At 47.8% G+C, this 22,533-nt stretch overlaps 1 protein-coding gene across 2 annotated transcripts in view; it reads right to left on the bottom strand.

The window, feature by feature from the left end:
* The window catches only part of MAP2K7 (mitogen-activated protein kinase kinase 7), a 37,093-nt gene extending 14,564 nt beyond the window's left edge, over positions 1 to 22,529 (bottom strand). The window contains exons 1-2 of one of the 2 annotated variants that reach the window (XM_067563809.1): positions 22,399 to 22,529; positions 11,215 to 11,262 (exon numbers count right to left, since the gene is read on the bottom strand). In XM_067563809.1, the coding sequence (XP_067419910.1) occupies positions 11,215 to 11,262; positions 22,399 to 22,522 (172 nt within the window). In that variant the 5' untranslated portion in view covers positions 22,523 to 22,529. The remainder of the gene's footprint in view (positions 1 to 11,214; positions 11,263 to 22,398) is intronic. The other variant, XM_067563810.1, reaches the window with a different exon arrangement.
* Positions 22,530 to 22,533: the final 4 nt, after the last annotated feature.

The raw sequence follows: 22,533 nt of genomic DNA, 5'->3' as shown, positions 1-22,533 counted from the left end.
TTTCCAACAAAACATTTTCTTGTCAAAATTGAAAGCGTCCATGGGAACGGATTACTGTCAATGACTCTTCTGATTCAAAACAGCCGTGGGGCAAAAAAAAAAAATCAAAATTGTTGAAAGGTCCCTTTTTTCAGTTTGAAATGACTTTCTGGTTCAAAATTTTAGCCAATTTATGCTATCAAAAAAAAAAGATTAAAAAAATGAAAAAGGCTAAAATCAGAATCAAGCATTTTGAACTGATTGAAACAAAACATTTCGATTGGCCCAAACCACATTGTTTCTCCCGGCTTATTGGTCTGTGAACATTTTCCAGATTTTGACTTTTCATCCTGCTTTGGAACAGGGAAAAATGCCAAAAACGTGCAAACTTTTGTGGGATGAGAAAATCGTTTCCCACCCAGCTCCAGCGCTGAGCACGTTGGATCCAGCAAAGCAGAGGCTTACGTGCTCCGATGCAGTTCTCAGCACCTTGCAGGACTGAGCCGCTGGACCCAACAAATTGCCCTTATAGATACATGGATTTTAAGGCCACACGGGACCAACGTGATCATCTAGTCTGATTTCCTGCAGGACACAGGTCCCTTACATGTGTTACTGTCACAAGATGACTGGCCCCTTTAAGAGGGGGCGAGGTCCAGTGCACCTGGATTTAAACCTGCTGCCCAACTGGGATTAAGGAAAGGCCCTCGGGCCTTTACCCCCTGCAGTGTCTGCAGGCATCTGTGAACACCCACCTGCATTTATAATGCCCAGGTGCCTGCCTTAACCCCACTGGAACCTGCCCATCGCTTAGAACGAAGAACATTTCAGTCTCATTTCGACCAGGTTCCTTTTCGTGTCTCACAGCCAGTAAAAGTGGGCCAGTCAGTTTCACGTGCCAGTTTCACTTTCTGGTTGTGATCTAGGATCACAAGGCTGCTGAGTTTCAGTTTCACCCAAGGGAAGATGTTATGGCCAGAAGGGACCATTATGATCATCTAGTCCGACCTCTTGCATAAAACAGGCTAGAGAATGTCGCCCATACAATTGGTACTTATTTAACACTTAAGGGGAAAAAATGTCAGGAGAAAGAAGCTGTTTGACCTCAGTTGGTGGAGCCAGTTTTTCCAACAAAACACAAGTTTAAGGCCTAAATTCCCTGACAGACTCTCTCGGGCCCAAGACTCACACAATCATGCAACGTAGCACAATCATGCCCCTATTGGAATCGTTCTGCCAGAGGCTTCAAACGGAGACAGGCCTGGGGGTCTCAATTAGGGATGTAAACAGCTGATCACATTTCAACTGTGAGGGAGCTGCTGGGCTCCCCAGAGCAAGAGTAGCTGGGCAGCTCTGGTTCCTGGGGAGGTGCAGAGCCCAGCGGGGGCAGACAGGGGAGATGTGGAGCCTGGTGGGGTGGGCGGGTAGGGGAGGCACGGAGCCTGGGCAGGGGGTGGGGTGGGTTGGCACGGAGCCCAGCTGGGGGGGGATAGGGAAGGTGCGGAGCCCAGTGGGGGTGGAGGGAGTAGGGGAGGCATAGAGACCAGTGGGGACAGGGAAGCCCAGTGGGGGCAGGGAGGTAGGGGAGCATGGAGCCCAGCGGGGGGGAGCCACAACTGGGCTCGGCTCAGCTCCCCACCAGCGAGAGCTACCCAGCTACATCTCTGCAACGAAGGAGCTGCAGCTAGGCAGCTCTTGCTTGGCAGCGAGGAGCAGAGCCCAGCACAGCTCCCCCCGCCCCACGTTTAGCCATTCTATTTTTAAAACGTTTAAACGGATTTTTTTTTTAAACAGATTTTTTCATCCCAGGCACAACGCGCAGCAGGCTGCACTATTTGCTCGAGAGAGGTCTCCAGTGCCAAACTGTAGGCAAGATACAGACCCCCCGCGGGGCCAAATCGCCAACTAGTGTAAAACAGTGGACCAGCTGGTGTAACCCAGCCTAGCTAATCAGTGTACCTCCACTGGAATCAACAGAGCTACCCCAGTTTACACCCGTCAAGAACTGGCCTAAAGTCCCTTCAGCACTTGAGGGTGATATCCGGCTCCCCCTCCCCATACAGCAGCGGGAATTCCCCACATACGGTGAGAATCCCATAGATTCAAGTGCTGCTGTGCATAGGAGAGGAAAATTCTGCCCTGGTATCAACTCTGTCAGCGGCTGAGCGCCCTCCGCTTCCAACGGCCCCAGCAGGGTTGCAGTCACAATGCAGGATCTGGTCTTAAGAAGGCCAGCTCCATATAAAATGTGGTCAAAGCCTCTAGCCACACAAATGGGGTTTCCAAGCAAAGGCTGCGTGGACTCACCTGTGCAATGGTTATTCAGGATTCTGGGGGAGACTTTCTGAAGGGTCCACGGAGTTCAGCACAGCTCCCACTTACTTTCCATGGGACTCATGCTCCTAAAGCCTGTGGGCAATTTAGCAAATCTCCCACCCTTTGCTTAGTGGACTCTAGACCCCCAGGTCTGCGTGAATGGTGCATGGGAGCCCATATTTATCCAGGGTGACTCCTGCTCAGACACTCACAAGGAGTATCAAGGGCCGGAGGGAGCTGCCCTCCACACCAAGGTCCATAGGTTGGGATGTGTCAAGGGTATTCAGGCGCACAGAGCGGGGATCATTCTGGATCAGAATCACATCCCCAGGGACGCATTCCCTGTGACTGCAGAGGCAGGCCGGGCTGGGCGAAGGGGACTGGGGTAGGGGAAGCCCTCACTCCTACCCATTGAAGGAACTGCAGAGTAACTGTGATGGCAAGAACAGCCAGCAGCTGTTTTAAGATGTTGCTGGGCATTTTCCTGCTTAAGTCACCTGTGTTAAAATGGAGCCAGGCCCGGATACAGGATCTCCTACATTTAGGGACCGTAGTGCCAGAAGGGGCCATTGTGATCATCCAGGCTGACCACCTCCCCGAGTCACCCAGCCCATAGCTGGTGATTCAGCTAGAGTCTAGCATTCTGATCTCTGCCGGCACAGGTTTTATTACCATCCAGATCTCTCTGCGATGCGGTTCAGCTCAACACCAATCCCAACTCCACCCCCACCCTCCGGTGCCTCAGCCCCCCACCCCAGGATTTGAGACCAGACTCGTCCCACCAGCCTCCCTACCCCCCGCCACCCATTCAATTTCTACAGCACGTGCCTTGCTCATGCTTTCCATTCCAGAAGCCTGCATGCTACTCTACTGTTGGGGCATGCAGTCTAACAGCTCCCCGGTTTGTCGGATGGAGAACCAACAAGGCGGGGAGGGGAAAACATGCTGCAGGCAGAGGTCAGCCACTCCAGTGTATGCTCAGAGGGGTTAAATTAAAGGAGAGTGGTGGGAGAGGGTTGGGGTTAGAAGAAAAAGAAGGCAGAGGAGCAGAGAGGCTGCCAGGGAATATAAAATCAAGGGGGTGTGTGGGGGATGGAAGGGCAGAGAGAAAAGCCAACATTTAGGCCTTGTCTGTACTTAACACTTATACTGGCATAGCTATTCAGCCAAGGGTGGGAAAAAATCACCCCACCAGCAACATAGCTATGCTGACAAAACCTCTGCTGTGCACGCAGCCACATCGACGGAAGGCAGCTTCTGGCAGCAGAGCCAGCGCCAGTCAGGGAGGCGACGGTCCTACAACAGCAGAGATTCCTTCTATCAGTGTGTACTGCGTCCACACTAGGGGGCTACACCAGCACTGGCTCTGGAGTGTAGACATAGTCTGTGACCGACCGCGTGGGGGTGCACAGCTGCAGGCAACTTGGGTTGCTGGTGGCTCCCGGACCTGCAGGAATTGCCCACGGGCTGGGCTAAGTGCTCAAAGCGGAGGATGGTGCTGGATGCTGCTCCAAGCAGACTTGGTCTCTGGGTGAGGATGGCTGTTACAGAGGCAGCCGTGGGAGGGCAAGCCACGCCATCGGCCTGCAGCTTGCTTGGGCGTTAGGATTATGGCTGAGGTATTGCCTATTTGTCCTAATTCCGCAGGCTGGCAAAGCCGCAGTTTGCATTGGTGCAGCTTGAACCTGGGTCAAGCGGCGTCAGGGCCAAGTGAGGCTTGCAGCAAAGGTTTCCACCGGTAGCTGGCATCAGGGCAAACCCCCAGCACTGGAAAAGCAGCACGGAGCATGGCCAGGGAGGAGGAACGGGCTGAAATGTATCAAGGCGGAAGTTTATGCTGCTGCTGAGAAAAATGGTTGCTGACAGTTTGACCTGTTCAGTTGTGGAATAGTACCTCCTGCTCCTCCACCCCACCCCCTACAACTCGTAGCTTGGGATATTTGAAACGGACTGATCGAAGTGACCTGTGGGGAACAATCACGCACTAGGCAAGGAGGAGTTAACTTGATGTGTCTCACTAAGGATTTTGAGTCAATTTCTCAAAGGTATTCAGGCTCCTAACATCCATTGATGGGAACCTTTCCTTTCCTTGCAGGCAAGGAAGACAACTCTTTTTAGGGGGGCACTGGCTGGAAATCCTGTGTTTATGGCCCAATTAGCAGTGACTGTAGGGCATCTTTTAGCATGTATACTGCAGTAGCAGCTAGGAGCCCCAGATATGGATCGTGCCAGGTGCTGCACCAATGCTCTGTGGGGTTTAGGCTAGGATTTCCAAAGGAGCGAGGTGGCCAAGTGCCACTGAAATGGGATGAGAGTTGGGTACCCCAGCCTTCACTGTCTGGTTGTACCTGCAGAGCAGGCAGGCAGGCAGGCAAACAGCCGAGTGCTGGAAGATTCCCCCATTGCTATCAGGGACACGGAAATCAAAGGTGGTTTCTGAAACAAAAAGGCAGGGGGCTAAGGGGCTTTCAAAAGTGATTTTGGTGCATAACTTCTGAGATCCTTAAAGGGGTCTGACTTTCAGAAGGGAGTGGGTGCTCAGCTTTTTGTGAAAATAATCTCAGGGCCCTTTAAGGTAACTCAGGCTGCTTTCCCCCTCCACCCCGAAATGGAGTCACCCAGAATCACCAGCCACTTTGGAAAAATCTTGGCCAGGACCCCTCACTACTAGATTGGAATTGAGGGAGATGATGGGTGATTCGCAGCCAACCTGCATTGCTACTATTCTGAAGTCAGATAAATGCTCTCCTGGCCCGCTTCATCAGTGATCCGGGTCCAGTTCTGGATGATCTGCTATGAGTTTCCCTGGAAACCAGGCAGTTTCTGAACCAGTCATCACTAATCAGAGTTTAAGAGCCAGGGAGATTTGCTCCGTGTGTGTCTATTTGACAGCTATTTTTCAAGATGGATTTTAATTAAGCAGGTTGTTGGTACCTCACCCACCCCAATACCATGATATGCCCCCGTCTCCAGTGTCAGGCCCCCATCTAAGGGCTGCTGGACCTGAGATCAACCCGAAAAGGAAGGAACTAGCAAAGGATATGACAGAGAAATATACAGGGGAAGAAAACTGAGGTCAAACAAGGAGTAAAAGGGGGCATTAAAAAAAAAAGCACCAGGACGGGGGCAGCTCTCTCTGACGGAGTGAGGCTAGAGAAAGCTGGAATCAGAATCCTTGTGGGCTGCCTGGACCCAGTTATCCCACCACGAATACAACTGCACCTCGAGAAGCATCTCCTAGGAGCAATTTGAACCCTCCAGCAGGGAACAACGACTGCATCTCTGCAGCTGCAGGGGTGCCATGAAGGCGACCAGAAGTTCCTACCTGCTTCCAGGAGAGGGAAAGTGGTGGGTGTGTATGGCGCCCACTGACTTCAACAATTTTAGGGACGCGGCAACAGGCCGAGCTGCTTCCGCAGCAGGACTAGCTTGGTCTGGGCACAAATAAAGCCATGCCAGCTGACATGGCTTAACTCCCACGGCAGCGCCTCCCAGGACTGGGTCTCTGGAGGGTCTGATCTGACTTTACATTGCAGATCCGCTCCTGTTGAAGGCGCCTGATCATGACTGAGTCAGGGGGAAGCAGAAAAAATAAACTGTCTAAATCTTCTCTCCTCTCCTCACCCCACAATTTCTACACTAAGCCCCAACTCATGACAAGTGTGTACATAAGGGCTGGTCTACACTGGGAACTTACATCAGCAGAGCTCCGTCTCCCAGGGTGTGAAAAATCCACACTTCTGAGGGATGTAGCTATGCTGACCTAACCTCCGGAAAAGACAGCACTAGGACAATGGAAGGATTCTTCATCAAACTAGCTACCACCTCTCAGGGAGGTGGATTACCTACACTGATGGGAGAAGCCCTCCTGTCAGCATAGGTAGCGTCTACACTGAAGCGCTACAGCAACACAGCTGCCGCGTTGCAACTGTGCCAATGTAGATTTAAGTGTCGACATACGCTAGTCACTGGAGAGGAAAGCTGCCTTTAGTTATGAGTGCATTATCAATTTAAGGTGGAATTCCCAAATCACTTGTGAAAATCCTCACCCCACGATAGTTCCTGTAAGATATTTAGGCCCAGAGACATTTACGAACACATTAAAAAGCCCATTATGAAGCTGCACAAGAGTCAAATGTACGTTTTTAGGGCTTTTTAAAAATTGGGCCTGGCATCCAAGGACCACAGTGTTTTGCAAAATTTACCCTGGTGAGCTAAGGAAATAGGTACAATTTTCCCAGGTGGGAAAACTGAGGCATAGGTAAGTGACTTGTCCAAATCAGTTCAGGGCTAGCAATAGAATCCAGGAGCAGAGACAGCAGGCCACATACAGAAATCAGTGGCACAGCTGGACAAAGAACCCAGGAGTCCTGGCTACTTATCCCAGCCTGGTCAGACCAGATCACCCCCATCAGCAGGGATCAGTCCTGGGATTCCCTGATGATGGGGATGGTCTGGTCTGACATGTATCTGTGTTATACATATTTCTGCAGGACTCTGTCTCTACTTTAGACAAAGTGGGTGGAGACGGGAGCCACTGTGGTTCTCAACTGAGCATCCCTGATATGAACTAGTCTATCACCATTTTGGAAACTCTTATTTGACAAATCAGAATTTCAATAATGAATTACATTCCTCCTCCTGCCATTCAATCATCTTGCATGAATAACTTCCTGATTAAAGTTTTAGGGGGAAGTAACGGAGTTGCTTGGAAACAAGAAGGCTGCAGCCAGCTAACAAATGTAGGTCAGGTCAGAATTTGGATGGAGGTGTGACAGAGGTGCTCAGTACCAATTCCAAAGCCATAGTGTGGGGGTGCTGTGCTGCAGAAGTTGATGTCATTTGAAAACATCCTGAGCATTTGTGCGCCTTAAAAACCCCATGGCTCTTCCCTCGGGAGAGAGGTTTTGTTTCAACTCTAGTGTCCTAGCAAAATCCCAACTCAAGTAGTTGCAGATGGCCTACTTAAAAATCCTCCTCTCAAATTTTCAACGGGATACAGTAATGCAATTTCTGTCTGCAAACTATTATGCTGTTAAAGCGCTGCAGTGTTCCACTCCAGAAGTGGCAGCATTTCAATGCTGGCTGAAGCAATCAAAATACATCCGTCACCTGCTTCCCAGAGGGGGCAAGAGAGGGTTAAGTGGAGGAATGTTTATGAACCATATTGAGATCCTTGAATGGAAAGCGCAAAGGGCCGAAGTCCCTCCTTGTCTCTGTTTCCCCTCCCACCCTTTGTCAATTTAAATTGTGAGCTCTTAGGGGCAAGCACTTTCTCTTCCTCTGTGTTTCTACAGCACACAATGGGCCTTTGGTATCCGGTGGGATCCTGCAGGTGCTAGATAATAAAAATAGGCTGGAATTTTCCAAGAAGCCCAAGGTAAAGGGGACCCATATTCCACTGAATTTAAACAGCTGCCTATTTCCCAGCTAGAATAAACACCACTAACATATTTTGGATTTAAAAGTGAACAGTAAAGCTTTCTAAAGATAGACTTCCCCCCACCAAATCAGTGACAGAACATAATGAGCAGACATGCCGCCTATAAATCTAAGGGTCTGACGCTGCTGCCCATCCCCCTAGTATCTGGGTGCCTTCCACATAAAACCAAGCAGTAGCAAAGGGGAATCTCTGGCACTCTTTTTCAGAGTCAAAACTGCTCATGTTTTTATTTGTTTATTTTTAGACGTTATTTGTTTCTTCTTTTTCTTGGTGGGAGGGTTGTGAATGTCAGTCTCAATTCACCGCAATACAGCTGTTGTTAAAAGTTTGTGTTCTTACAGACCTGCCAAGTCCCAAGTGCGCCATTTCCCGTGACCACAGTAATCTCTCCAACAATACAGGGAATTAAGCTGTTTCCCGGTCTTAAGGGCACATGATTGCTCTGTTTTTCCAGCAACGGCCATTATAAACTCTGGCCCTTGCAGACTGCAAAGTTTTTCAGTTCCCCCTTTAACGGTGAACATGGTGGGCTTGAGTGAGACCCTCACGGGGCATGGAGCACATGGCATTGCTTTCCCTAGCAAAAAGCTACATGAAAAGTGTATAGATAACTTGGGTTTAAAAGGATCATTTTTGAGCCTTAGTCTTACTATGGCCTGAGGCTCTAGGCTTGCTACTGGAGCTAGGAACTCTCAGATTCCCAACTCTGGGAGGGGACTGTGGCCTAGTTGTTAGGAAAGGCCACTGGGAGTCAGGATTCCTGGGTTTTACTTTCATTACCTAGGTTTTAATAAAGGCTCATCTACTGGGCTACTGATCACCTTGGTGACAAGGGGAGCTTTCTAAAAGAAAAAAAGAGATAGCTGTACAAACAACACCTCCCATCGGAGGATCTCAAAGCGCTTTACAGTTAATAGTTATCTACCTAACAAAGGAGGAGAGCACTACATCCATTTCACAGCTGGGAAAAGAGAGGCACAAGGAGGTGTGTGACTTGGCCAAGGTCATCCCAGAGGCCAGGGGCTGAGCCAGGAACAGAACCCAAGTGTCTGGACTCCCAGTCTGCCACCATAAGGGGGGCAAATGAGTATCTTCTATACGGATGCTTCGAAAAGACTGTGTCAAAGGCGGGACTGTCACCAAAGAGGAGGCTCAGATGCTGGTGGGAATCGCCATGGCATCTGAATTTCTGACTGCTGCAATGAAATCATGCGTTCACTGCACTGGACAGTTCAACGCGGTACATTCAAGGTTGAAAAAATCAATGAATAGAGTATTCTTTTTCTGGCCTAGAAAAGAGATAATTAACATTTTAAAATAAAAATAAAATACTATTTCGTAGTTCATTGTTGGGGAAATCCTGCAGGGCATATCTGCAAAGTCTGTCAGCACAGTGTTACCATTTGACATCGGTATGGGGCAGAGATGTAAGAGCTCAGGAGAAAAACTGTCAGATGATTATTGTACATTTAAACTAACCCTTTCATCCTGAAGGATCCCAGAACACTAGGCTTACCAGCCGCAAAACAAACCCAACACTGGGATTGTTTCACCCACCAATCTCAGATGCAGCTGACTCTGGGATGCAGCATAACAGCTGCTTAACAGTGCATAGCAATGCAAAACTACTGCAAAACAACCCATTGTTGGGATTGCTTCACCGATAATCAAATGCGGCTGACTCTGGGGTGGAACGTAACAGCTGCTTAACAGTGCACAGCACCTCTAAACAACAATTTAGGGGAGGAAGCGAAGAAGCCTGTTCCCAAATGCAAGCCACAAGGGGAATTTAGGCAGACTGGATGTAATGAACAGATTTGGAATCTGGAAACCAGGGCTACCCCACAAATCTTATAAAGAGCACAGTGAGATCTTTAATGACCATAAGAAGACAAACTCCATTATGTGTGGTCAAGCCCCAGCGTTCAAATATCATGAGTTTGTTCCCAAAAATGGTGAGACTGGCTTTAATAAAATAAATATTTTTATTCAACTTTTTATTTGCTTTCTGATTTATGAGCCTTTAGGATTCATGTTTTTGAGCTTCTCTCTGCTGCCATAAAGGCTAAAAACTGATTTCAAAAAAAGAAAGCTGAGATCCTCATGGAATCACATGATTCCAAGAGCTGGGCCTTTAAGAAACACACCCACTATTCTGAGACTCAGGATAAGAGCTGGGGACACAGCCAAATAAGTATTAATCCAAAAATGGCCCCTCTAGCAACACAACACATGCAGACAGCAGGTTATGTTCAGAACTGACATGATGGGTTCGGGGGAAAAGTGCCAGTTACTAAGCCACCAACACCACTTCTTGGGTCTGCCATCCACATGCTGACCTGGTCTGGTTCTGTTTAGCTTAAAAGATACCAAAGACTCTCAGCCCAGGATGGTATCAATGCAAAATGGGATGGGCATCACTTCACTCCTCAGAGTCTGACTCTTTGGGAGCTCTCTGCTCCAGCCAGAGAAATATGGCTGCCCATACAGACGAAGGGTCGTCTTTTGGTTAAGGCACTGGACTGGGACTCAGGAGAGACAGGTTCCACACCTGTGAAAACTGTGAAATGGAGAGAATAACCCTTCCTTTCACACATGCTCTGCTGTTCTGACTAAGTTCTTCTGGGAATGGATTCTCGCACCTGTGTGTATGCAGCTCCTGGCACAATGGGACCCAGATCTCAGCTGGAGGTCTCTAATACAGACAGCCACACTTTAAGATTCCTCCACGGGTCTCAGGTGGTTCTTCAAGTGGGAATGTGTATGTTTTGGGGGGTTTTATGTGGAAGACATAAAAATACCTCTCACTTTTGTGCTAAGCCATCTGCTGGCCATTCACTATATTTAATTCATGGCTATGTCATCAACACAGTATCTAAGCCTTCCTCAGAAATCCAGACCCTCGTGGTTATCAATGATGCATAGCACTAGGAGAACAGGGATGTTAGCTCAAATGTCCTGACTGAATTCCAACACGGAAAAATGACATGTTGCCTTCCTAAAATTCCTGCTGCACTTTCAATTGGATACGGGATTCTTCCTCACTTGCTAGCTACAATGTTGAGATCACACTGCTGGCGTGTGTTCAATGGCTGTTAAGTTCCAGCCCAGAAGTGACTGTGCATCAGTTGTGGAGGTGACAATTGCCTACCTATAGTCTGGTGGTGCTTAATACTTACCTGCTTCTGAATGTGCTCTGAGAGCCTCGGATGGCAGCATGGGTGTCAAAGCTATTCCAGCTGTGGAGGGAGGGAGGGAAAGCATGTAGGAGGCCTTACCTAATGCTGTTCCTAGCTGGAAAAGTCCATGTATGCTAGATCAACAGTGGTGGTAACAGGTGGAGATGGGAAAGATGGGGGAGGGGAGGAGGAGACAGACAGGAGGGAAGTCAGACAGGTGGCATTTCTATGCAGTTGAAGGAAGCGTTAAGGAAATGATGCAGGAAATCCAAGCTGCGATGATAAAAAGATTGGTACCTGCTCGTTGGGACGGAGCGGGAGCAGGGCTTAGAGTGATCACAATAACTGGATTGGGAAAAGGAAGAAAAAAACAACACGATAAATCACAACAGAAACAATTGAGTCATCAAAAGAAATCAAATCATATTCCGGGCGGGGGTGAACTGATTCCAGGGTGAGGGATGGAGAATGGTGAGAAACCAACAGAGGTCGACAGACAAGGTGAAAAATGGGATGCACCATACAGTGAAGTACCTCAGAGCCCTGGGCAGCCATTCCCCAACGCTCTCAAATGTGCAGGCAGCAGCTGTGCCCTTCCCATCTCCCTCCACTGCAGCAAACTCTCTGTAGACCAGGGGTGGGCAAACCTTTTGGCTTGAGGGCCACATAGAAATTGTATGGTGGGCCATTAATGCTCGGGTGCGGCTCCAGTCAGGGCACCGCTGGGCCCATGTGGTGGGAGAAGGGTGGGGGGAAGGGGGGGAACCGGGGGGGGGGGGGGGGAGCAGCCACCGTGCTCCGGCCAGGATGCTGCTGGGCCCACGTGGTGGGAGAGGGGCAGAGGGGAAGGTGCAGGGCTGGGAGGGGGAAGCAGCTGCCACCGCGCCGCACAGCTTGTTCCGCAACCTTTCCATGGACCATCTGAGTGGAGCTCGCAGACCAGTAGCTGAGCTGGAGGGCCTGACGAAAAGGTCAGACAGGCCATAGTTTGCCCACCCCTGCTGTAGACCATTCATCCATGCTGGTGCCCCAGCCTCGCTGGTCCCTACCTGGGCCATGTCCCTGTTACCTCCCTCCCATTCAGTTGGGCATGCTCTGCCCATCACAGGGCTTGGCTTGCTTACAATTTGGAGAGGCTCATGATCCCACCTTCTTCCCAACAGAATTTGCAGGATTATTCTAAGGCCAGAAAGGACCATTGTGATCAGCCGGGCTGATCCCCTGAACCACAGAAGCCACATTTCACCCACTCAATCCCACATCGAGTACAATAACTTGTGGTTGAGCCAGGGCAGATCTTTTAGAAAGAGGATGAATCTTCAAATTAGAGACTTCAAGCAACAGAGAACCCATAACAGCTTCTGGTAAATTGTTCCGATGGCTAATTCCTCCGCACCTTATCCCTAGTCTGAATTTATCTTTCAATCACCAGAGCAAGCGATGCCTTTGAAAGATTAAAGAACCCTTTACCATCAGAAATCACCTCCCCACATAGGTACTTACAGACCATGACCAAGCCAGCTCCTAACCTTTCTGACGATCTACAAGAGATTGAGCTCCTCAAGTCTCTGCCAGACCTTACATCCCTTTTCTGAACCCTTTCCAATTTTCAACATCCTTTTTGAAGTGTGGACACCAGAACGGGATGCAATATCTGGTAATGCTCTCACTAATGCTGCATACAGAGGTAACACCATCTCCCTGCTCCTACTTACAAAGCTAAGGATCGCAATTGCCGTGCCTGAGGGCTGCACTCTGACAGCTCCTGTTCAACCGATCATTTCCCATGACAGGGAACCCTTTTCAGAGACACTGCGTTCCTGGATGCAGTGCCCCCGTCCCGTAATGATGACCTACATTCTTTGTCTCTAGATGTATGATCTTCCACTGGGCTGTACTAAAAACACACATTGTTCAAATGAGCCTAGCTTACCAAGCAATCCTGATTGCTCTGTATAACTGACCTGTCCTTATCACTACTCACCCTTCTACCAATCTCTGCGTCAACTGGAAGTTTTACCGACACATATTTTATATTTTCTTCTAGATGACTGATAAATATATTGACTAGCACTGGGCCAAGAAGAGACCCCTGTGGGTCCCCACCGGAAACACCCCCATTTGATGACCACTCTCCCTTAACAATTACTTTTGGAGATCTAGCAATTAGCCAGTTACCCAATCCATTTAATGTGGGCTGCATTGATTTCACACAGTGCTAGTTTTTTAATTACACAAAGCACAGCAGAGGTCTCATGGATTCCAAGGCCAGAAGGAACTACTACAATCATCTAGTGTGACCTCCAGGAATAGCATAAACCATAGCACTTTCCCAAAGCAATTCCTAGAACAGGTCTTTTAGAAAACCATCCAATCCTGATTTTATTAAAATGGTCAGTGATGGAGAATCCCCCACAGCCTTGGTAAATTGTTCCAAGGCTTAATTACTCTCATTGTTTAAAATGTGCACCTTATTTCCAATCTGAATTTGTCTAGCTTCAACTTTGTTCCTGGATTCTTACAGTGGTATAGTCGCCTGACAGGATTAAGAGACAGTAGCTCATCACTGAATTCACCAGGTCAGGAAACGTTGCTTGAGATTCTCTGCTACGGGGTAGGCAGACATCTGTCAAATCACTCACTAGAATTATAACCCCAGAAGGCCTACAACGCCTGACTTTTCCACCCATCCCCCAACCTGAAAAGAAGTGGCCACCCCCACCTCCCATTTCACTTCCAAGCTCAGGAAGTGTCTTTAAGAAGAGAATGAAATGAAGTGCAGAGAACTGTACAGGATCCAAAACTGGCAGCAGATGCACACATAGGCACGAAGCACAGCTCTGCTCTGAAGAGCGACTTCACTTACTCATCAGGCCTGCCTCTGTATATGAGCTGGAGTCAGATCTGCTGACTTGAAGTAACTAAAATAGAATTTCCTTGCTTCTTACTCCTCCCTAGTCCTATACAGAGAGCAGGAGTCTCTTCCTTCTCGTGCATCAACAGGACTGTTTAAATTCCAATCAGTTATGTCTGGGCATAAACACTAAGGCGACAGAACTCAACAAGGGTCACTTGCATTGTGTACCTGGAGATGATGCCCAAGAAGGAATGGATCCAGCTTGACTCTCAGAACCCAGGCTTAGTTTGCAGCACTGGAAATTGGGGGACAGACTTGCCTGGGGAACACTGAGACACAATGAACATACAGCCCCCTTCCCTGGGGCCATTTTGATAATCACTTCTCAATTGTACGCAGAATGGATGTGAATACATTTTCACATAAGCAGGTGAACATCAGCAGCTCTTTCATGTCTCTGCCAAAACCACAGTTCAGGGGCTTGAAGCTTCTCCTGCTACCAGGGGCAACAGAAGCCTTATGTTTAGTGCAAACACCCCACCTTAGCTTCTGCTGCTCCCACACACTGAAACTGACGTGATGTTTGTCAGAGTTTCAGCAGAGCAACTATTGCTAGAGTTAGATTACAGTAGCAGCTAGAGCTCTCAATCAGGTTTAAAGCCCCATTCTGCTGGGTGCTGTACTAAGCAAGTAAAAATAGCCCCTGTCCCCAAAGAGGTTACAGTCCAAGATGCAGCAGACACAGCCTTGTCAATTCTCATGATTTAATTGCTTTGCAATGTTCCTTAAAGCCCAGCTCCTGGAGGCTTGTGCATACAGGAGCATCTCCTCTTTCACCTTTAGAAAAGAAAATAAGTTCCTGGGGGGAATAGGCCTGAAGAACATAACCCCCCCAACAGCTAAAAAAACAGAGGAGAAATAAGAAACCCCGTATTCATTTCCCCACCCCCCAAATCTCATTTTTTATGCCAAACTCATGACTTGGGGTGGGGCTGGTCTATGATTTTTATGGTAGGCAGTACCACAAACCACACGCTCAAAAAATGGGAAGAAGAACAAAAGCTGACACAGGCCAGATGTGGACACAGCTGGATTGTTCTGTGGCGGTTTGATTTCTGTTATATGTAAATAAGAAATATACAAGATCAAGAACAAAAATCTCTGCTGGCCTTCTATCTACTGGTTCCAAGGCCGGAAAGCACCACTGTGATCATGTAGCCTGATCTCCTATACAATGCAGGCAAGAGAACTTTCCCAAAATAAATCCTTTTGAAGTAGAGCTGATCTTTAAGCATCCGATCTTGATTTTAAAATTGCCAGTGACAGAGAAATAAAAAAGAAAAGAAATGAAAGAAAAGAATGCAAACCCAAACAAGGTCAGTCTGACCTAGAGGTCAACCACCCACTAGATGGCAGGATGTCATATACAGGGACATGGCCAAGTTTAGCTTACGGGAGGACCAAGCCACGGACAGGAATGAGTGATGAAGCTGTACTGCTCTCAGCACCTGCAAAGATGCTCCAGGATTAAAAGAAGAAAAAGTGATGGAGAATCCACCACAGCCCTTAGTAACTTGTTCCAATGGTTAATTACCCTCACTGTCAAAGAATCAGCAGCTTATGAGTGTTATACCTTTGTCTGCTAGACTGAAGATCTCATTATCAAATATTTGTTCCTGATGTAAGTATTTACAGACCGTGATCAAGCCACCCCTTAACCTTCTCTTTGTTAAATAGCTTGAGCTCCTTATGACTTATGAGGAGAGGCTGAAGGAACTGGGCTTGTTTAGTCTGCAGAAGAGAAGAGTGAGGGAGGATTTGATAGCAGCCTTCAACTACCTGAAGTGGGGTTCCAGGGTGGATGGGGCTAGGCTGTTCTCAGTGGTGGCAGATGACAGAACAAGGAGCAGTGGTCTCAAGTTGCAGTGGGGGAAGGTCTAGGTTGGATATCAGGAAAACCTTTTTCCCTAGGAGGGTGGTGAAGCACTGGAATGGGTTACCTAGGGAGGTGGTAGAATCTCCATCCTTAGAGGTTTTTAAGGCCCAGCTTGACAAAGCCCTGGCTGGGATGATTTAGTTGGAGTTGGTCCTGCTTTGAGCAGGGGATTGGATTAGATGACCTCCTGAGGTCCCTTCCAACCCTAATCTTCTATGAATCAATCAGCTGGCATTTTCCTATAGGCATTGCTGGATCTCAAGGAGGGATCTGAAGAAAAGCAGGATTTGCTGACTAGTTTGGGGGATGTTCCAGGCCTAGGAGGAACAAAAATGTTTGTGGGAGAAGTGTTCAAATCCATTTTTTGTAAGCTCCTCTATTCATTTCACTCCATTTCTTCACTAGCAGCATCGAGTAACAGACCAGCCACTTTCAATCCACTAGAAGGAGTATATCCAGGGCAAATTGCTTCAATCATTTCTTTGAACTGCTCATTTGTGCTGTAGGTCAAGACAGTATTACTAGTACAAAAGAATATTCTCTGCCATTCAATAGTTATTATGCCATAATCACCCACTAACATTTGTCTTTGTCCCAAACGGCAAGCTAAGATCACTTCTGAATGAAGGGAGCAGGGACTTACACAATCACTGTGGCTAAGACTTGACAACAGCAGCCTCAAAGAATGTCTTGTTTTAGGATCAAGCTCACCCATGTTCTGTTCATTCATTTCAAGAGCAAGCATTTCAGTCAATGTGGCATTTGATCTTAAATCCAAAGAAACCCATTTTCTAGACTTTTTGAGATGGACACAAAACCCTTCTCCCTTGCTACTCAACAAACTCTTGGCAATGTTCACACTTTACTTCAGAAAAATGCTCTGATTTTGTTATTTCAGTCCTTTTTGATTGCTTGCTTTCTACCTTTTCCTTCAATATTAGGCAGGTCCAGTCAGAAAAACTCGGTGATCGCTGAAGCATCCATTTGGAGCATTGATCAGTGGCTTTCACATTTATGACAGAATAACACCACCCTAGAACAGCCTTCCATTGATAGATCTGTCTTCCATGTACTTATCTAATACTTTTTTTTAACTCAGTTCTACTTTGGTCTTCATAGCAGCCCCGGGCAACGAGTTCCACAGATTGACTGTGCATTGTATGAAGAAGTACTTCCTTATGTTGGGGATTGGACTAGATGACCTCCTGAGGTCCCTTCCAACCCTAATCTTCTATGATTATGTTTGTTTTAAATCTGCTGCCTATTAATTTCATCAGGTGACCCGGGGTTTTTGTGTATGTGAAGGGGTAAACAACACCTCCTTGGTCACTTTCTCCACACCATTCATCATTTTACAGATCTCTATCCTCTCTCTCCTTACTCATCTCTTTTACAAGATGAACAGTCCCAATCTTTTTAATCTCTCCTCATACAGAAGCTGTTCCCATACTTTAATAATTTCTGTTGCCCTTCTTTTGATGGATCAGATTCTAAGATACCACAGGCATTGTGTCAATGACACAAGGGGACTATCATTTGTTCGTTTTTAAAGAGATAATGGCAGGAAAGAGTCATCCTGATCTGTATTCCTAACCAACACCTGAGATTATTAAAAGCTATTTTTGCTTTCCAACACTTGGGCTTCTGCAATTTGGCATGAAACTGAGCTACAAAGACTGGTCAGTTTCACTTTTGTTTGTAGCTGGTTGCATTTCAGTTCTTGGATGTGTTGCTGGGTTGCAAACAGGGAGATATTTACCATCCAAAGTGAGGAAAACAACTGTTTTCTTTTATTTAAAAATAAACCACAAAAACACTTAATAGCAGATTTTGTAACTTTTTGGTTATAATCACCAAAAATACTTCTGGGCCAGTACTGACAAGTGTCTCTAAAAATTGTTTGTAGTAGAAGAGTTTGGTGTATAAACAAAGCCCACCTAAACCTTGGTTTTTTCCTGCATTTAACCCTTAGACACCACATCAGGGTGTTCTCCAGGCAGCACGGTACAGCCAAGCAGCATAGTGAGTGGACAGCAGAAACCTAGGTTCTATTCCTGGCTCTACCACGGACCTGCTGGATGACCTTGGGCCTGTCACTTAACCCTCTACATGCCTCTATTTCCCCTCCCAGCCTTTGGCTGTTTAGACGATAAACTCCTCAGGGCAGAGACTGTCCCTCATTGTGTGTACGGACAGAAACCAACACAACGAGGCCCCCCTTCTAGATTAGGGCATGTAGGTGCCACCGGAATATAAATAACTTAAATTGTATTTTGTAAACAAGCTAATTTCTTTCTTTGTCACTGATGCTGCCTGAGGTTATAACAAGTAAGAGGATTTTTAATGTCCAAGTTACTTGTCACTATTTATGCGGATTGTTTTAGTCTTTAACTCAACCTGGGCAGTGAAAAGGCAATTACAGTCTGTGTCACTTGCAGATTCTCAGGCTTAGGTTTAGACATGAGAGTTCCCACTGCAATTTGTAGCCAAAACCTGTATTGTTTTTACAAAGTCTGAATTAGGAGCCAAATTCGTCGTCTTTATTCCTTCAGACTCTCCCTCATTATTGTGCCAGCTCAAACCACTAGCATGACTGTCATCCAGAACCAATCTGGACAACTGCTCTGGATACTCACCCTTTTCTGGCAGGGTTCTAGAATTCCCGGGGCATGAAGCACTCTTGAATCAGCCCAGGCAAATCAACGGTGCCCAGAAATGGATGCACTCATTGCTTGTGTTAAGTGAGCTTAATGACAGCCTCTTAGACATTTCCATGAAAACCCCTTTGCTGAGCTTTTCAAACAAGCACAGCTGAGATTCCCTATCTGGGCATTACCATTTCCCTCACCTAACGAGCTGAGGGTTTGGAGACAAGCACCAATTAGCCAGCACCAGGACGTAAGCTTAGTAGGTCTTTTCCCCATCCTCCTCACCCCCCCTTACTGATTTTCCATCCCAGGGAAGCAACATGCCAACAAGCTTCAAAAAGGCAGGACACAGCAAAGCCCTCCTGCTTTTCTAGCCCAACAGCATGAATTAAAGGAGCTACGGCAGCCTGGACAACAAGGCCAGAGATCTCTGAGGAGGCAGTTGGTGGGTTGTTTCTTCTGGGGCAACAAAATGGTGGGAGCGGGGAGGAAGTGAGCAGCTAAAACAAGCACAGATTTCACTAAAGGATTTGGTCCTTTCTCCAAGAAGGATACAGGCCCCAATAAGGGCCTTCTCATCTATACTCAGTGAGGCCCCAATGCAAGATTGCTTCCGACAGTACATTCTCCAGGACTAGTATCTCCTAGTTCTCTTCGTATCAATGTCAAAGGGAACTTCTACCATTTTTCCTTGGTGAGACCATTGCACAGGCTAGTAGATCTCACAGGCAGGAAGCCTTCCCTTAACTTTCATCCTTTTCCTCCACGCCATGTCCTGTTGTAGCACCCTAAATAATTCCTCTCCCTGGTGCTTGTGCCCTCAAATCCTTAGAGACTCATGAGCCCAACTATTAACTGTAGTCTTGGAAAAAATTAGCAGTACTTTCTACTGCACATTCTGGCTTCTTCAGCTGTCAAAGGACTTCACAAAAAGGATTATTTTCATCCTCACTTTACAGCTGTGGTATCTGAAGTACGAAGAAGTGACTTGATCAAGGTCACACAGGAAACCAGGTTTAGAACCCAGGAGTCCTCAACTGTTGGGGCCTGTGGCTAAGCTAACATCAGACATCTTACACATCATCTCATTTACCACCTCGCCGCAACACAGATCTTTTATACAAGAGCTGAACGGGCCCTCGTCCCTGGACATTTTAACTAGGGTTGGATGGAACCATTTCTGACCAAATGAACTTTCATAAGCTGAAACACTTTGTGAGATTTATTTGTTTCAACAAGCATCTGGAAGCTTTTTTGGTCCAGGACTTGAAAGACAGAGCCCCTCACACTCTATAGCCTGATGGCGAGAGCACTGGTCTGGAAAACCAAGGTTCAAGTCCTCGTTCTGCCTAATTCAGAATGATCTGGGATACTGTGTATCAAGTAAAACAAGGACTAGAACATAGGTTCCTGCACCCCAGGCCAATGTCCTAACCACTGGGCTATATAGCATGAGACACACACACTCTTTTCCCTCACACCTCCACATAAAGAGCTGTGGGCCCAAAAATCCTCCCTGCATAGAAAACCTCAATTTTTGATCCAAAACCAGACATCTCAACAATTTCGTTTTTGAAAAAACGTTGGAAAGGCTTTGTTTGTGTTCCAACGTGTAACGAAAATAAATTTCAAAGCCTCAAAAGCTGCCACAACACCGAAACATCATCCTCCAGACAGATCTAGTGTCAACACTCCAATCTGATGCCAATAGCGAGCCTGACACTGCAAGGTGCTGAGTGCCTTCAGTTGCCATTAAAGCAATGGGAATCCAGGATGCTCACTGCCACGCCAAGGGCAGGCCCCATATCTAAGGGATCTCCACCAGAATCCCTACAAATCCTCTCCCCATCTTGCAGTCACTAAGAGAAAGCCTTAAAATCTCTCCCTCAAAAGCATCATATTCAGTGCATAGAGATCAGCCCTTGAAAATTCTACATGCCCTCGGCAAGTGGATAGTTGATTTTTCATCATCGCCACAGTAAGGCTGAGCAAGTAGATTGGGTTACTAGACTGGTAAATTCATATGATGATTTTCTGAGGCTGGTATCCATCAGCTTAAAGTTAATTTATTCATCTTTTGGCTTAAAACAAAACGCACTCAGGATAGCACCCAGCAAAGGGGCAGTTTCATTGTGGTAACTACACAGATGATTGAAGGGAGATGAGACACCAGTTATGTGCCATGGAGGAAGAGAAGCAAAGCAGCTGCTAACAGCCTGCTTGACAAATAGCTTTTCAAAACTCATCACCTTGCAGTCTCCTTCCAGAAATTATTGCCTGATGGTTAACTGAGCCAGCAGCAGAACCTAGCACTCTCAAAGCTTGTAAGCGTATAATTATATGATCATGTAACCATCACTTAATTACACAATCCTCTTTCTAATTATTTTTAAAAAACCCTCATCACCGTAATATCTGAGCTGTTCACACTCATTACAGGATTTTATCCTCATAGCAGCCCTGTCAGGTAGAGTGGTATTATCCACATTTTACAGATGGGAAACTGAGGCACAGGGAAGATTAAGAGACCTGAGGCCTGTGGCTAAGGCAGTAACTGAACTCAGGTTTCCCAAGCCCTAGTCCAGTGCCTTATTCACTAGCAGAACAGTGCTTGTACCTCTGAAGTCTGGTGTGAATGAATGAGGGTACAAGCACTGTTCTGCCTCTCCAGTTGACTAGCCTGAACACAAGGCAGAAAGGACGCACAAACACTTCCACACCTAACCATCCCACGACTGTGCAACTGACTGACAATTGCCTTTTGGTAGCCACAAGTGTGCCACAAGTAATCTTGCACATGTATTTTCCACACTCTGCAAGCCTGGTGGAGGTGCCAGATGACAGGATAATAAGAGATTGGCATTTTCACCCAAATCACTGCGCACTCAGAATAATAAACACCAGACTATCCTACCCATACAGCATCATCTACCCTATTCCCATACCCACTGATTTAAGGTCTTGCACAAACCCCCTCTCCTACGACCTCAGTAGACAATCACCACAAAAGCAGTTTCAGCATTAATATTAACAGGTTACAAATGGGGAACCAATCATCCTGTCTCCAAAGGGTATGCCACCTACCAGACAAGACAACCTGATTAACCCATTCTCTCCTCCTCACTCACTCCACACAGCCAATGGTCTCTCCCTTGTAGAGGCCTGGTGGTAAGGGGCAACCCTGATTTTTGTCATCTCTACCTAAACATCCTTCTCCCACCTATGCCACATGCAGCAATCCCTGCTGTACTGCATCCCATGCCCCTTGGTGTGGTCCTTATTCACCTCACCATTCCATCTCCTCCCAGAATATGGAGAGATTCCTGTTCATCCACCATTTCCTCCCAGGGTAGAGTGCGATCCCAGTCCCACCTATTCCTCTCCTTCCATCACAAACAAATCCAGGGTCAGTCACAAAGAGTGGGGTCCACTCCGCTAGTCCCAGACCCCTCCCCCATCCATCGTGCCCCCTCTGAGAAGCCCAGCTCTAAAAAGTAAACTCTTCAGCCTGGACGCCTCCTTTCCCCCAGAACAGTCCCTTCCCCAACTGCAGGCCCACCTCCCCCCAACTCCTGTCCCCTCCCCACCCAGGGCCCTCTGACATCTTCCCTATCCCCTCCTCCAACCCCCCTCCTCCTGCCCCCACACACTCTCCTTGCCCCCCCCACCTTCCCTCCCCCCCCCCACACCTGTGCTTTCTGGCTACACTTTCACTCCCACCTGTCACCCCAAGGCCCCCCCACAGGCCTCAATTCCCCCCTCATGCCCCAACTCCCACCCCTCCCAGGCTCCTCCCCTCCATGGCCCCAGTCCCCACCCCCTCACTTCAAGCGCCCCCTCCCACGCCGGCCTCGATCCCACCCCTAGACCTCAGGCTCCACCCATCGCGCTCCTGTCATCCCGGGGCCCCTCGCCCTCCCAGACCCAGCGACCTCGCCCCCCGAGCTCAGACCCCTCCCCTGCCAGCCTCGCCCCCCTCAGGCCCCGCCCCGGGGCCCCTGTCATCCCCCAGGCCCCTTCCTCTCCCGGCCCCCCCTTACTAGGCCGGGCCCGGGCTGGGCTGATCTCCAGGTTCAGGTCGATCTTCCGCCGGGCCTCCCGGTTCTCCTGCTTCAGCTTGGCCTCCAGGCGGGACAGTTTCTGCTCCAGCGAGGACGCCGCCATCTTTCCCCCGG

Source organism: Emydura macquarii, unplaced genomic scaffold, assembly GCF_026122565.2.
Source record: "Emydura macquarii macquarii isolate MOO-44397 ecotype Brisbane River unplaced genomic scaffold, CSIRO-AGI_Emac_v2 contig_2617, whole genome shotgun sequence".
Lineage (NCBI taxonomy): Eukaryota > Metazoa > Chordata > Testudines > Chelidae > Emydura > Emydura macquarii.
This window is presented reverse-complemented; position numbering and strand designations above follow the sequence as displayed.